Consider the following 16457-nt stretch of genomic DNA (forward strand, 5'->3'; position numbering starts at 1 on the left):
TGCTTGGAAAAGCAGGTCAGATGTGACTAGAAATGGAGGGGTTTTTTGGGGGTTTGTTTTGTTTTGTTTTTAATGGAGGATTTTAGAAGGGAGTAGTGTAGAATTTAGAGCTAGAAAGGATCTTACACATGAAAATACGAAAAGTAGACTTTGTAGGTTTATCTAAGATTTTTGTTTAGTGACAGAGCTAGAACTAGGATCCAGGGTTTCTCTTTCATGGTTAGTTCAGCTAGGAAGAATATTTAAAGAAGCCAGGGTAATTCAGATGAACCTTGATAGGTTTAGGAAAGAGGTAAGAGAACAAAAATCCAGTAGGTAAGAAGATGGAAGAATTTTAAAATCATTTTTATAAGAAATAGATATTATTAATTTAGAATTTATGAGTTGTTTCACAGAGGGCTTGAAGTGGGAAAACAATTGAAATTATATAGACCATATAAATACTTCTATAAAACATCTTTTAAAATTGATTCTGTAATTCATTGTCATTTGAATAAAGTGGGCCTGTGTCAATATTAATCAAGTGCTATTTGAATGTCTACTTTCAAGTAGCTGGGACTACAGGTACATACCACTATGCCCAGCTAATTTTTGTATTTCTTGTAGAGACAGGGTTTCACCATGTTACTCAGGCTGGTTTCAAACTCCTGAGCTCAAGCAATACACCTGCCTTGGCCTCCCAAAGTGCTGGGATTACAGGCATGAGCTACTGCACCCAGCCAAAGTGAGAAATGGTTTTACGCAGGTGAATACTATGATGGAATCTACACTCAGGCAGCTGAATTGATTGGAGGAAGGATAGGTGGAAAGCAGCATACCAATTATTATAATAGTTGAAAGGCAGCTATGGGTATGTGGTGATAAGCCCAGTTGCAATAGAAAAAGCAAATAATGGAGCTGAGTTGGAGGACTGCTTTGAGAGAAGCAGGCTGGATATGTGAGGAATATTACATTCAGAGTACGTTTGTTTCTCTCAGTCTGTGTTCCTTTTTTCCCTCTCATCTCTCTCCAACCTGTGTTTCTTATAACTAGTCTTAAATCTTTTCTCTTATTTGGTAATTATGGAAATGTAAAAAAAAAAAGTTTGTTTTAACAAATTCAGGAAAGGCATGGTGACTCATGCCTGTAATCCTAGCACTTTGGGAGGCCGAAGCGGGAGGATCACTTGAGGCCAGGAGTTTGAAATCACCCTGGGCAACATAGTGAGATCTCATCTCGACAAAAAATTAAAAAATAGCTGGGCATGGTGGCACATGCCAATAGTACCAGTTATTGAGGAGACTGAGGTGGAAGGATTGCTTATTTCCTGTTTATCTTGTACTTTTACCTGTTGATTGTAGATTGATTTCAGGTGACATTTGAATGAACCCAATAAAGAAGCCAGGACTTTCCACATCTTAGAAGCCACGTGTTAGGCTCATTTTGTGTGTATTTCTACAGTGGTAGACAGTGTAATGCTCTAAGAGTGTGGCAGCTGTAAGAGAAATCACCTGGTCTCATGTAATGTAGTTCCTTAACCTGATAAGCTACTACTTACTTGTGTAGTGTTGTTTTTATAACTTAAAAAAAAATAAATAACTGAGCACGCTTTTTATCTGCATTCAGAGTGTTTGCAGCTGTTTGTTTGTTTGTTTGTTTTTGACAGTCTTACTGTCTCCCAGGCTGGAGTGCAGTGGTACAGTATCGGCTCACTGCAACCTCCGCCTCCTGGGTTGAAGTGATTCTCATGCCTCAGCCTCCCAAGTAACTGGGACTACAGGCACGTGCCACCATGCCCTACTAATTTTTGTATTTTTAGTAGAGACAGGATTTTACCATGTTGGCCAGGCTGGTCTCAAACTCCTGATCTCAGGTGATCCACTTGCCTCAGCCTCCCAAAGTGCTAGGATTACAGCACTGCACTGGCTGATAGTCACTTTTTAAAATCTCAATTCTTCATTTCTAGAGAAGAAACTCTGTTTGGATCTTGTTGTTACAGGTTTGTATTTCTGGAACATCAGCTATGGCAAGGAATGGGGCCTCGTTGTGTAAATGGGACTCAGTGCTATGCGTGGATAACTATTGTGAATCAGATGGGAGGGTGAATTGGAGATATTGTGAAAATAGAAAACCACAAACAAATATTTATTTTGTAACAGTAAATATCTGCGATCTTGTTCATGTTGTCTTTTAATGAGGATGCGAGAGACTGGGGTTTATGATTGGCCCAGGTTTGATATAAGTAGGCATTTGACTCCAGTTAGCAGCAAATGTAATAGAGAAGGTAAAAGTGGGATGGTTGGCACTATGAATTAGGACACTGAACACATATTGCTCTGTCATCCAGTCTGGAGTGCAGTAGTGTGATCTCAGCTCACTGTAGCCTTCACCTCTTAGACTCAAACGATCCTCCCACCTCAGCCTCCCTAGTAGCTGGTACTTCAGGTATGTGGTACCATACCTGGCTAATTTTTCTTTTCTTTTTTTTTTTTTTTTTTTTGTAGAGACGGAGTCTCACTGTATTGCCTAGGCTGGTCTTGAACTCCTAGGATCAAGTGATCCTCCTGCCTCAGCCTCCCAAAGTGCTGGGATTACAAATGTGAGCTACCATGCCCAGCCTATGATAGACTTTAAAAAGCACAAAATCAATTTAAAATAGCATGGACAAGAGATTTTGCTGTATTTTCAAAATTTCCTTTCTGTTATGCATAGATCATCTAATATATAAGCAAGATCTTCTTTTAGAAAAGTAGTTTCCAAAATATTTTAAATCAAGCAATTGCAACAGTTGATTCCATATAGTAAGATATCTCTGTATTACTAGAAAGGGATTTGCAAAGTGATAGACTTAAGATTTCATTTTGGCCGGATGTGGTGGCCCACGCCTATAATCCCAGCACTTTGGGAGGCCGAGGCGGTTGGATCATGAGGTCAGGAATTCAAGACCAGCCTGGCCAACATGGTGAAACCCCATCTCTACTAAAAATACAAAAAAAATTTAGCTGGGCATGGTGGCAGGCGCCTGTAATCCCAACTATTCAGGAGACTGAGGCAGTTGAATTGCTTGAACGCGGGAGGCAGAGTTTGCAGTGAGCCGAGATCGTGCCACTGCACGCTAGCCTGGACAACAGAGCAAGACTCCATCTCAAAAAAAAAAAAAAAGATTCTTTTCAGGAGTTAGGTTTGATTACTAAGGACATTTAGTCCAGGGGCAGAAGGATAGGCAGCTGATGCAACATTTTTATGTTCATGTATTTCTTTGGAGGTGTACTGGGAGAGGCAGTTTTAACTCATTGACCTAGAAAGAGTGGAATCATTTGAAAGAACTGGGTGAGGTGGTAGAGGTGATGGTTACTAGCTCTTTACCATATATACCTTTAACATTTGTCCACCTTGGTATGTTACATTTTGGAAAACATCTGTTAGTAGTAGTGATTGCTGCTTCACAACAGAAAAATTATTTTAGGGAAAGCAATTATATAGGAAAAAAAGTTCCTTGGTTTTTCTTCACAAGTCTGGAAGCAAATATAAGGAGGAATATGCATAAGTAAACTTGTCTAAAAATATGTTGTGGCCGTCTTATAAACTGCTTTATTTTTCAGAAGAAAGAAAAGTTCCGTTTTAAAGTCCTTTTTGGAATCTGAGATTATTAGCTAAATTCTATTTGGAGTTTCACACAAAGGTCTAAGACTTAACTGAAGATTTAGGGCCTGATGAACCAAGTAGATTTATGCTTCTAAACACGTTAGCCAGAAAAGTGGGTAACTAGGGGGAATCTGACTGTTAGTTCAGCCTGCGCATATGCACATCTCTAGTTGAGTCTCTTAGGGTTTCCCTTAAGGTACTTCTTAGGGCTCATAAGCTTGGTCCTCTCAGAAGAATCTCTGTATCTTCATCATGGAAAAACCCAGGAGGCCAATTTTATGGGTACCCGATGGTGGCATTGTGGACAAAGGGAACTTACTTCCTGGACATATGAAGGATAGCTCTTGAATCATCAAATTGTTAAATTTGGGGTCTCGTGGAAAGGGCCTAGAAACCCAAATCACAAAGACTATGTTCTGGTCCCAGCCCTGGCACTAAGTGAGGACAGGACCGTATCTGTGTTACTCACCACTAAATACTCACTGCCTACTACAGTGCTTACCATGTAATAAGCATTCAGTAAATATTTGAGTGAGTGAAATAATACATTGGATGCATAACTTTGGAAAAGTCACTTTATCTCTCTGGGTTTCATTTTCCCCCCTTCATCTATAAAATACAAGTTTTGACTAACCAAGTCTCTAGTTCTCAAATTACTGCATTAAAGGTTAGAAAGATACAGTTATTTTAGATAATCAATTCCATTGTAAACACCAGTGCAAACTTGGGCATTGATATCTGGTGGCATTTCTTGATTTTAAGGTAGTTAGGCTTATAGGTTATCTAGATTTTTTTGTAAAAAGCAATATTAAACTTTTTTTATGTTTGCTTTTGCTTTTTTGGTGTAAAGAAAGGATTTATAAAAATTTTTGCAGAGAAAGCAATTGTGGCAGAATATTAATATGTGATGAATCTAGATGAAGTGTTTATGTAAGATCTTTATACTATTCTTGCACCTTTCCTGTAAATTTGAAATTATATTAAATTAGTAATTTGAACTCAGAAAAGCCCAGCATGTAGTGAGACAGAATAAAAAGTACAACAATGGTAATAATAAAACATTAGGTGGATGTTAAGGATAGTATTTGGAGATTTATAAGTTCACTTAAGTATAGAGATTTGCGTCTCTTTGCAAAATATTTAGACTTGTAAGGGACATTCATTCTAAATGTAAAGGAAATATTCACTATAAAGACTGGTGAATTTCTCACATACCGCTCCCCCACGCCCCCCCCCCAAAAAACAGGTTTTCTTAAATTGAGATCTACTAATATTTTTTACCATTTTACCCTGTCAGATAGAAACTCCATGCTGTTCCTTTGGGTTGGTAGTAGTGGTTATCGTTTTTTTTCCTTGATTGACAAAGCTGGCACCTCAGGTTTTACTGTAACTTAATTACTGACCCTACTTCCTCTGTACCAAGTGGTACCTTATATTTATCTGTTCCTTAACTTAGAATTTAGTGAACTTTAGTGTTTAACAATATTACCTGAATTTGTAAGCTCTTCTGTTGATATAATGGTACCATCTTCTTTTTTCTCTCATATGCACTCTGGTGGCATATTTCCTTTTTTTTTTTTTTTTTTGCTGGTGCAACATATATCTGAAAATGAGTTGCTTAAGAGACTTTAGAGACTTTCTTCTCTAGAGTAATGATAAGGATTTTCTGTCCATATTACTGAAAATTATGTTCCCAATCTTCATTTTTCTTTGCAAAGTAGAATCCAATTTTAGAGTTAGAAGGGATCTAGGTCTAAGTTCCTTTTGTTGTGCTTGGGCAAACAAGTTTGCCTGGTTAGGGGCAGAATGGGAATAAGAACCAGAGTTTTATTCTCTCATGCCTTGAATTTTTTTTTTTTAAAGTCTTGTGTCCCAAATTTGAAAGTCTCTAGCTCAGATAAGTAAGAAGAGTTGTTTTCATTTCACTGTTTATGCAAGTAATTGATACTCCCCCAAAATGGCCAAATCTGTGTGAGAGCTCAAAGTATGCTGAATGTGAATAGGTATTTGCTGTTGTCCAACAGTAACCCAAATCTATAAAGTTTAATGTTCTTTTTTTCTTTTTAACTTAAAAAAAATCAGGCCGCATTACTGGCATATATAGTTTAATGTCTTAATGGAAGGATTTGAGGGGGTGGTAACTGAAATATGTGAAATGTATTATAAAAAAAACTCCATGTATTTGTCATCCTGGTTCAATTATTATGAATTTGTGACTGATTTTGAGAAAAATTTGTCATCTTGATAATTTTTAGGCTTTATCTAACTACAAAATAAATCTAGGTATATGCTAAATGACTTAATAGAAACACTTATTTTTTCTGCAGTGTCTCCTGAGGTTATAGGCGGGTGTTTGAGGAGTACATGCGGGTTATCAGCCAGCGGTACCCAGACATCCGCATTGAAGGAGAGAATTACCTCCCTCAACCAATATATAGGTAAGAAATTTTAATAACTTAAAATTTAGGAAAGTAATTTATTTGATTTTATAAATGTTTGTGAATTGGTTTAATTAGCTGTCCTTAGTTATTGTAATTACTTAGTTGGTTGTAATAATATACAGAGAATGCTGTTTTATATATAACAAGTTTATTTGACCCAATATAGAAGGCTTTTTCTTTAAGAAGAAATAGGGTCATTTCAGAGATGGCAACCCTTCTAAAGATGTATTTTCCTATGTATTTTTAATTGTAGAAATAGAATAACAATCCTAAATTTTTACAGAAACTGGTATTCTGTGTTTCATAAAATAATAGTATTTTTAAAGACCAATTCTATATAAATTTGTGGGTTAATTTTTCAGTTTATTTTAAATATATTAAACTTTTTTGTTTTAAAATTGCACAATAAACTTTAATTGCTTTCCTTTTTTTTTTTTTTTTTTTTGAGACGGAGTCTTGCTCTATCACCCAGGCTGGAGTGTGCAGTGGCACGATCTGTGCTCACTACAACCTCCGCCTCCCGGGTTGACGCCATTCTCCTGCCTCAGCCTCCTGAGTAGCTGGGACTACAAGCGCCCGCCACTACGCTCGGCAATTTTTAAAATATTTTTAGTAGAGACGGGGTTTCACTGTGTTAACCAGGATGGTCTCGATCTCCTGACCTCGTGATCCGCCCGCCTCGGCCTCCCAAAGTGCTGGGATTACAGGCTTGAGCCACCGTGCCCAGCCTGCTTTTTCTATAAGTAACTTTTAGATTTGGTGTCTAGAAAATCTTTACATACACTTGAATTACTAAATTTTAAAGTAGGTTTGAAATTGTGGCTTCTGATTATTTTCTTTCTTTTCTTTTGATAGACACATAGCATCTTTCCTATCAGTCTTCAAACTAGTATTAATAGGCTTAATAATTGTTGGCAAGGATCCTTTTGCTTTCTTTGGCATGCAAGCTCCTAGCATCTGGCAGTGGGGCCAAGAAAATAAGGTATGTAACTTAATAGCTTTGGTAACTGTAGGTTTTTACATTGTCAATGAAATATTCTAATAAATTTTCTTATTTTGAATACTTGTTATTGATTCAACTGTTAACATGTATTATTTTAATTTATACCCGTTTTATCTCTGGGGAAGTCACTTAACCTCCCTTGACCTTCATTTCCATATTGATATATTAAGAATGATTAGGTCTTATCCTTTTTAATTTTGGGGGACAGGGAGGTGTTAGTTTAGTATAACCTGGGCACAAAATAATTTGTTATCTGATTTTGATTGTATTACTTAGGTCACATCATATCCGACAAAACATATATACATAATGTAGACCTTTTAAACCAATTAATGTCATATTAGTGGGTTGATTCACATTAAAAAGGGGATTCCCATTAACTTGTTCTTATCAAAACTCATCTGTCTCTTTTTAAATTCTTTGTCCTTTGCCTCTTCTGTTTATGGATCTGTTTGAATAATTGCCTGAAAGAAACAATATAAATATACTTAAGAATTTTGTGCTGTTTCTCTTTTCCTTTGTAGGGTCTTATTGCCGCATACATTCTTTCTAGATTACTCTTATTTTAATTTATTTTACTTAAAATAATTTTTTCTGGAGGGCTTACCATCCTGTCTGAAATGGGTTTAATTTTTATTTTTCTCATGGATTAGATTTTTCTAGGCTTCCTTTTATGAAGTCTTCTTTTTTGGAGTCTTCTATCTGGTCTTGTCCTTTAATTCTAGGCTGAATACCTTTAGCGGACTCCTGCGTAGCTGTACTTTTTTCTTTGGTAACCATTTCTTTCTAGTAACAGGCAGGACTTCTTAATATAAATATCTTCAAGTGGTATCTCTAATTGAAATATATCTCTACCTGGTAGGTTTTATGACATTTCCTTGTGTATTGTTCCCATGAAAATATACTTAACATTCCCAAATGGTAGAGTAATTCCTGTAAAAACAAACCCCACCTAGCTCCTGTGGGGTAGTAGGGAAAGCTCTTTCTCATCTGCTGTGAACATTTGATTTATTTTTCTGAAACAGCTTGCTGTGAATTGGCATTCTCACTGCATCCTACTTTTAGTCCGGTGATTTTGTTAAAGTAAAACTTTGCTGGCCAACAAGAAACACCTCGCCACTTTTAGGAGAGTATAGATTTGCCTTTGAAAGGTGAATGAATGTGCTTTGATATGCCTGTGCTTTCTAGCGTACTTTATTAGTTTGACTTAAAATGATTTGTTTGAAACATATGCAGGTTGTATTGAATATTATATGGAGTTACTAATTTTGCATCACAAGTCTCTTATGAATTCATATATTATAAAAATGGTAAAGTGAACTCTTATGCTTGTGTATTTTTGTTTAGCTTATTAAGGCTATTATGAAATCTCTTAGAAATTCTGTGTACATTATGAATATCATCTATAAATGCTTCAGCATGTGTAGAGCTGCAAATTAATATTGGTTTACTTTTGCTTTATGTATGTTATCCGAACATACGGAATAGCAGTAATAGTTTTTATGGGAACTTTTAAAGTAGATTGAAAAGAGCATTTGCCAAAAATGACTTTGCCTGTTGTGCTTAATTATATTTTCTTTTAGGTCTATGCATGTATGATGGTTTTCTTCTTGAGCAACATGATTGAGAACCAGTGTATGTCAACAGGTGCATTTGAGATAACTTTAAATGGTAGGTTCTGAATAGTTTGCATTTTGTGATAGATTTTAAATGATTTATAATCAAGTATCAAGCTTTTATCTTTTATAATAAGAGAAACTTCTTTAGTGTTTGTATAAAAATAAGTTTATTTGAAAATTCAGGAGATAGAAGAATTTAGAAAATTTTAACTTATTTTTTTTTAAATTCGCTCCCTCAGCTTAATCTCTTTACCTCTACTGGAACTTCACATCTTTGAATTCCTTGAGGAGTTGGCCCTCTTCTTTTTTTTTTTTTTTTTTTTTTTGAGACGGAGTTTCGCTCTGTCGCCCGGGCTGGAGTGCAGTGGCCGGATCTCAGCTCACTGCAAGCTCCGCCTCCCGGGTTTACGCCATTCTCCTGCCTCAGCCTCCCAAGTAACTGGGATTACAGGCGCCCGCCATCTCGTCCGGCTAGTTTTTTGTATTTTTTAGTAGAGACGGGGTTTCACCCTGTTCGCCAGGATGGTCTCGATCTCCTGACCTCGTGATCCACCCGTCTCGGCCTCCCAAAGTGCTGGGATTACAGGCTTGAGCCACTGCGCTCGGCCGGCCCTCTTCTTATATCAGATTGTCTCTGTGAACTTTATGTACTCCCATGGCTTTAAAATAACATCTGTATGATGATCCCTAAATGTATATCTGTCAGTCTCTCTCCTAAAATGCTGTGCTCAGGAATCTTAAACATAACCTAGTCTAAAATAAACGCTTGCTTACTTCTCCTTCCTATAATGTCTGTAAACTCTTTTGCTCCTCCTCTGACATTTCTCATTTATTTAATGATACCATCATTTGTCTACTCAGTTGCCCATGCCAGAAACCTATGATAACATCATCGTCTTCCCTAGTCCCCCTATTTAATGGATTACCAAGTCTTCTCAATTCCACCTCCTAAATTTTTCAAAAATCTACCTTCTGTTCATCTTAACTGCCACCACCCTAGTCCAGGCCACAATTAACTTATTACCCTTTTCTACATTCTCTAAACCAGGGGTTGGCAAATATGGCCTATGAGCTAACAACGTTTTTTACACTTTTTGGTTAAAAAAAATAAAAGTAATATTTTGTGACACATGGAAACTATATGAAATTCAAACTTCTGTGCTTATAACTAAAGTTTTGAGTTGCATCAATGAAAAATTCATAGAAATTTATATTATATAAGTACCTATATAATGTTCTTGATTTTTATCTCTTGGTCCACAAAGCGTAAAATATTTAGCATCTGCCTTCTTACAGAAAAATTGGCCAATATCTGTTCTAAACAATGACTTTTTTTTTTTTTGGGAGACGGAGTCTAGCTGTGTTGCCCAGGCTGGAGTGCAGTGGTGCAATCTCAACTCACTGCAAGCTCTGCCTCCCGGGTTCACACCATTCTCCTGTCTCAGCCTCCCAAGTAGCTGGGACTACAGGCACCCACCACCACGCCTGGCTAATTTTTTGTATTTTTAGTAGAGACGGAGTTTCACCCTGTCAGCCGGGATGGTCTTGATCTCCTGATGTCATGATCCATCCGCCTAGGCCTCCCAAAGTGCTGGGATTACAGGCAGCTGCGCCCAGCCTAAACAATAACTTTTTTAATGCAAATTTTATCTTGCTGCTTGAGTGTTCCCCATTCATTAAATGACTTGACTTTTTTCTCAAGATAAAGACTAGAACATTTAATGTGGCCAAAAGGCTCTGTATTATCTAGTTTAGCAGTTAGCAAACAAAGGTCTTATGGATCTTATCCTCTGCTGCTTGTTTTGTAAATAAAGATTTATTAATAATAAACCATGTCCATTTGTTTATGCATTGCTACAACTGCATTTTTAGGCTACAAGAGTTGAATAGCTGTGTCAGAGACTGTGTATCTTCCCTAGCCCAAAATGTTTATTCTCTGTCCCTTTACAGTTTATTGACCCCAGTCTAATCCTTTCCACCTTCGCATCTTCCCTTATATCACTCCTCTTCTATATTTCTCTCAGCTATGCTGATTTTCTCTTAATTTCATGTGCCAAGCTCCTTTCTGGTCTTTACATTTCTGTTCTCTCCCTCAAAGGTTTTCTACTCTCATGAATCCCCACTCTGTCATGGTAATTTTTCTTTATCTTTTAGGTCTCATTTAAATGATACTCTTTATCTGACTAGACAGGGACAGCCTTGTGTGTATGTCCCTCCTAGTACAGTAGTGCCTTTCAGTTTTAGCTCTAAGTACACAGTTGTAATTTTGTAGCCATTTGTGTAGTTCTTTTGACATTTTCCCTACTGGAATGTAAATTCCCTAAGAGCAAGCAGTGTACTTTTTTGCTTACTTTTGTATCCCCAGTTGTGTACATAGATAATAAATATTTGTGGGATGAATGCATATTATAAAATTATCTTTAATTTTTTGGGGGGCGGTGCCATTTATTTTTATAGATGTACCTGTGTGGTCTAAGCTGGAATCTGGTCATCTTCCATCCATGCAACAACTTGTTCAAATTCTTGACAATGAAATGAAGCTCAATGTGCATATGGATTCAATCCCACACCATCGATCATAGCACCACCTATCAGCACTGAAAACTCTTTTGTAAGTTGTTTAAAATATAGCTAATGTATAGGTTCCTGTTTATTCTTACGACTCAGCAGGTTGGTAAATATTACGTATATTATTGTTATGCGCATCTGTGTGAAGAGACCACCAAACAGGCTTTGTGTGAGCAATAAAGCTTTTTAATCACCTGAGTGCAGGCGGGCTGAGTCTGAAAAGAGAGTCAGCGAAGGGAGATAAGGGAGATGGGGCCGTTTTATTGGATTTGGGTAGGTAAAGGAAAATTACAGTCAAAGGGGGGTTGTTCTCTGGCGGGCCGGAGTGGGAGTCACAAGGTGCTCAGTGGAGGGACTTTTTGAGCCAGGATGAGCCAGGAAAAGGACTTTCACAAGGTAATGTCATCAGTTAAGGCGGGGCAGGGCATTTTCACTTCTGTGATTCTTCAGTTACTTCAGGCCATTTGGGCGTGTAAGTGCAAGTCACAGGGGATGTGATGGCTTGGCTTGGGCTCAGAGGCCTGACAATTATCACTTGAGTTTTCAATTTAAGATTAAACAGAGGGATGTATTCTTCATTAAAATGTTGAAGTGTATGAAGAGAGTTTGGACCTGCCAAAATAAAGTCAGGTTGTTAGTAATTTTATCTTCAAGGCTTAATAATTGGGTCTGAAAACCTTATTTTCTTTACTCTAAATTCCTAATGGCCAGAGTTGATATATTATGCTAGAGGTGTGTGTACTTCCTGTCCTTACCTTCAAGTAATTAGTTCCTGAGAGTATGCAAATTCTTTGAACATACTCAAGATAAAAAATTTATAGACTAATGTGTGAACACAGAGAGGTATTAATTAACTTTTGCTTAGCGGAATTGTTCTCAGTTTCTTTCTGATCAATGAATTGACGTTCTAAAGAGTTTTTATGAGTGATTTTTGAAATAAAATATTCTTTTTTCTGTATATCTTTCAGGCATTAAGAGATCATTGCAAGAGCAGCGTGACTGACATTATGAAGGCCTGTACTGAAGACAGCAAGCTGTTAGTACAGACCAGATGCTTTCTTGGCAGGCTCGTTGTACCTCTTGGAAAACCTCAATGCAAGATAGTTTTTCAGTGCTGGCATATTTTGGAATTCTGCACATTCATGGAGTGCAATAATACTGTATAGTTTTCCCCACCCCCCACAAAATCACCCAGTTAATGTGTGGTGTTGTTTTTTTTTTTCAGGTAGACATTACTACCTGTAACTTTTTTTCTTAGTCATATTTGAAAAAGTAGAAAATTGAGTTACAATTTGATTTTTTTTCCAAAGATGTCTGTTAAATCTGTTGTGCTTTTATATAAATGTTTGTTTTTTATAGTTTAAAATTGATTCTTTGGGAATCCAGTTGAAGTTCCCAAATACTTTATAAGAGTTTATCAGACATCTCTAATTTGGCCATGTCCGGTTTATATAGTTTACAAAATATAGCAGATGCAAGATTATGGGGGAAATCCTATATTCAGAGTACTCTACAAATTTTTGTGTATGTGTGTATGTGCGTGTGATTACCAGAGAACTACTAAAAAAAACCAACTGCTTTTTAAATCCTATTGTGTAGTTCAAGTGTCATGCCTTGACCAATCTAATGAGTTGATTAATTAACTGGGCCTTTATACTTAACTAAATAAAAAACTAAGCAGATATGAGTTAAATTTAAAAGTTTCAATTTATTGCTCAGTGTACCTGTTAACATTATATTTAACAATTGTCTGCTGAAATTTTTGTTTTTGATTTATGGATAATTTCATAAGAGTACACACACTTTAGATATACAAATAATAGGTTCATTTACCATCTGTAGGATCATTGAAACTCATCTCACTAAAGAAAGTTCACTTGAACCTCTTTACAGCATTGATATTAGGTGAACAGAAATTACCTGACTAATAATTTGTTTAACATCATATATCAGAATTTTATTGTATATGATGAACAAAACTTAAAATTTTTTAAATTTAATTTTTAAATACTGTTTCAGAGTTCTAAAAAGGCAGTTTTTTAAAAAACTTAAATTGTTAAAAACTGTAAGAAGAACTTAGCAGAAATAGAACCAGAATGTAGAAAAATAGTCATGTAACAGCAGTCATAACATACTTCAGCTTCCATATAGGAATAGAAGTGGTAGAGCCAAAAGTGATTTAGGGAAAAATTATAAAGGTACAGGTTGAGTATCCCTTTTCCAAAAATGCTTGGGACAAGAAATATTTCAGATTTCATAATTTTTTCAAAGTTTGGAATATTTGCATTATACTTCCGGTTGGGCATCCCAAATATGAAATCTGAAATGTTCCATGAGCATTTCCTTTAAGTGTCATGTTGGCACTCAGAAAGGTTCAACATTGAGTCCACCTAACACTTAGGTGTTAAAGACCTAACTTTCTGTAACATTTAACCTTATAGTTTGTCATTGAATATTTGTTGAATGCATGTCAGGTAATGGTCTTGATTGTGATAGCTTCAAGGTGGAACATACTGTAATCTCCAGATGCTAGGAAGTTAGTTTAATAATTTACTGCAGAAAATTGATTAAATGACTGTCCTTTTAATTAAGAGTGTGGAGCCATTAACCTCAGTTCTTCATATAGTGACAAGAGTCCTTAGAGATTGTTATTCAAGTTCCTTAGAAATTGTTATTCAGGTATAACATCATCTTTGACTAGAGCTTGAAATCTTGTTATCTGATTGTGTACCACTCCAAATTCCCTGCCTTCTGCAAGTTGAATGTCTTGCTGAATGTGTCTAGGGGTTCATCTTCAGTGATCGACATTCCACTAGTGCCACAGTTAACTTCATGACATGTAGACATTCAAAACTTGAGCCTTGGATGTTCCTGTGGACCTGACAGTTAAAAATATAAAGAACCTAAGATTCAAATACAACTTCCTCTGTTTGCCTTGGGTTGAATAACTTGTCTTTTGGAGAATAGCTTTAAGTGGCTTAGACACTGATAAAATTCAGCTATATTGTTGACACTCATCTGTTTTGTCTTATGCTTAGCCATATTTAAATCTTGACTTTAATAGAGTCTAGTGAAAAAATGAGTGGGAAGAATGAATATAAAAGTAATAATATAAAGAAAAAGGGAAAGTAAACTATTTAGAATGTAGTTTTGTTATATTTCCAACATTTCAATATTTATTAGTTACTTGTAAATTACTGTGGCAGTGTAGTTTATAAATGTCTGTGCACTATATTAATTAGAAGACCATAGAACATGCCAGCAGGTTGGCTAATGCTGTGGGGGTTTTTAACACAGTTGCCATTGTGGAAGAAATTATTTGGTACATTAATAAAAAAAATTGGTAAAACATGGCTTTATACCTCAGTGTGTAAGAAGTGCAAGACAAATATGCTTATTTCTTTTTCTAGAATATAAGTGATTTATTTGCTTATGATACTAACACTATTAATGACAGGAGTCAGTCAGCCTTTATAGCTATCAAAATATAATGAGATCCCAATGATGATCCTTTCTTACTTTGAATGTTAATTAGTTTGGGACTTTGATTGACTGGCAAACATTTTATCATTGTCAGAATTTAATTTAGGTTTCAAAAATAGCTTACAGGATTTTAAACATGGTGTGGTATTCTAAAGCCTTTTTTTAAAAAAGTACTTTTTGAAAGAAACAAATGAGGATTGTAAAGTTTGGGGACTTACCTCTGTAGCATTGTGAAAATAAACTTTTATTAAGCTGATTTGAAAGGAACTCCTACTTTGTGGAATTAAATCTACACTAGAGCACTTTATATGGTAACTATACTTGCAAAATTTTGCATTATAAAAATTATTGTCATTACTTTTTAATGGCGTCTTAACCTGACCAGTGTTTACCACCCACTGTCAGCCTGGCACTCAAGTCTTACCACCCTCTTGGACCTTACACTACTTCTCAAGCCTCACAGTTTACTTGTGCTTCAGTGCTGCTGAACTGTCAATAGCTCTGTGATGTATTCTATGCTGGAGTGGTGCAAAGTGGAACAGTTTCCATCACTGTCCATCTTTACCCCCAACCTGCAGAATTCCTGAAACACACTAACGTCCTTAAATCTGGAGAGAAACAAAATGAATGCTTTCCCTCTATTAACTGGTATAGACAATTTAACAATCTCAGAAGAAAGAGCAAAGATCAGACTTTTTAAAAAAATTCAGCTGGATCCTTTTCCCCTAGGCTTCAGAAAAGCAAATAGAAACAAATAGATCCACAGGCCAGGTGCAGTGGCTCCTGGCTGGGAGACCAAGATGGGTGGATTGCTTGAGCCCAGGAGTTCAAGATCAGTCTGGGCAACATGGCAAAATTCCATCTCTACAAAAAAAAAATTAGCCAAGCATGGTGGCATGCACCTGTAGGCCCAGCTACTTGGGAGACTGAGACAGGAGGATTGCTTAAGCCCAGGAGGTTGAGGCTGCAGTGAGCCAAGATTGTACCACTGCAAGTGACAGAGCAAGACCCTGTCTCAAAACAGAAAACAACAACAAAAAAGAGACAGACCCAGCTCCAAACTGTATCTTGAAGAAAAATATGAACTGGTTTCAGATACAGTAGAAAGCTGTAAAGTCATCCATTCTATATCAAGACTAACAGAACGTTTTCTTTTGCCTATGTTAAGCATGAGCAGAATAAAAAAGCACACAGACAAACAGTAGTGGTTTTAAAATTTTAATGTGCTTAAAAATCACTGGGACAAATTTCTGGATCCCACTCCTAATGGTTCTGATTTAGTTGATCTGAAATGGTGCCAGGTAATTTGCATTTCAAACAAGCCTCAAAATAATGTAAATACTGTTAGTCTGTGGTGTATAGACCAGGAGTCCCCAATCCTTGGACCATGGACTGGTAGTGGTCTGTGGCCTATGAGGAACCCAGCCACACACCAGGAGGTGAGTGGCAGGCAAGCAAGCATTACCTCCTGAACTTTGCCTCCTGTCAGACCAGCGCATTAGATTATCATAGGAGCCCGAATCCTATTGTGAACTGTGCCTGCGAGGGATCTGGGTTGTGTGGTCCTTTTGAGAATCCTAATGCCTGATGATCTGAGGTGGAGCAGTTTCATCCCGAAACCATCCCCCCAGCCCCCCCGGTCTGTTCATGGAAAATTTGTCTTCCATAAAAGCAGTCCCTGGTGCCAGAAAAGGTTGGGGACCGCTGGTCTACACTGAG

At 36.7% G+C, this 16457-nt stretch overlaps 1 protein-coding gene across 1 annotated transcript in view; it reads left to right on the top strand.

Annotated features, from left to right (window-relative positions):
* The window catches only part of SELENOT (selenoprotein T), a 33630-nt gene extending 18625 nt beyond the window's left edge, over window positions 1-15005 (top strand). The window contains 5 exon segments of the mRNA NM_001159414.2: window positions 5952-6062; window positions 6921-7047; window positions 8652-8739; window positions 11145-11298; window positions 12224-15005. Coding sequence (NP_001152886.1) covers window positions 5952-6062; window positions 6921-7047; window positions 8652-8739; window positions 11145-11269 — 451 coding nt within the window. The 3' untranslated portion in view covers window positions 11270-11298; window positions 12224-15005.
* Window positions 15006-16457: the final 1452 nt, after the last annotated feature.

The sequence above is a fragment of the Macaca mulatta genome, chromosome 2 (assembly GCF_049350105.2).
Source record: "Macaca mulatta isolate MMU2019108-1 chromosome 2, T2T-MMU8v2.0, whole genome shotgun sequence".
NCBI classification, from domain to species: Eukaryota; Metazoa; Chordata; class Mammalia; order Primates; family Cercopithecidae; genus Macaca; species Macaca mulatta.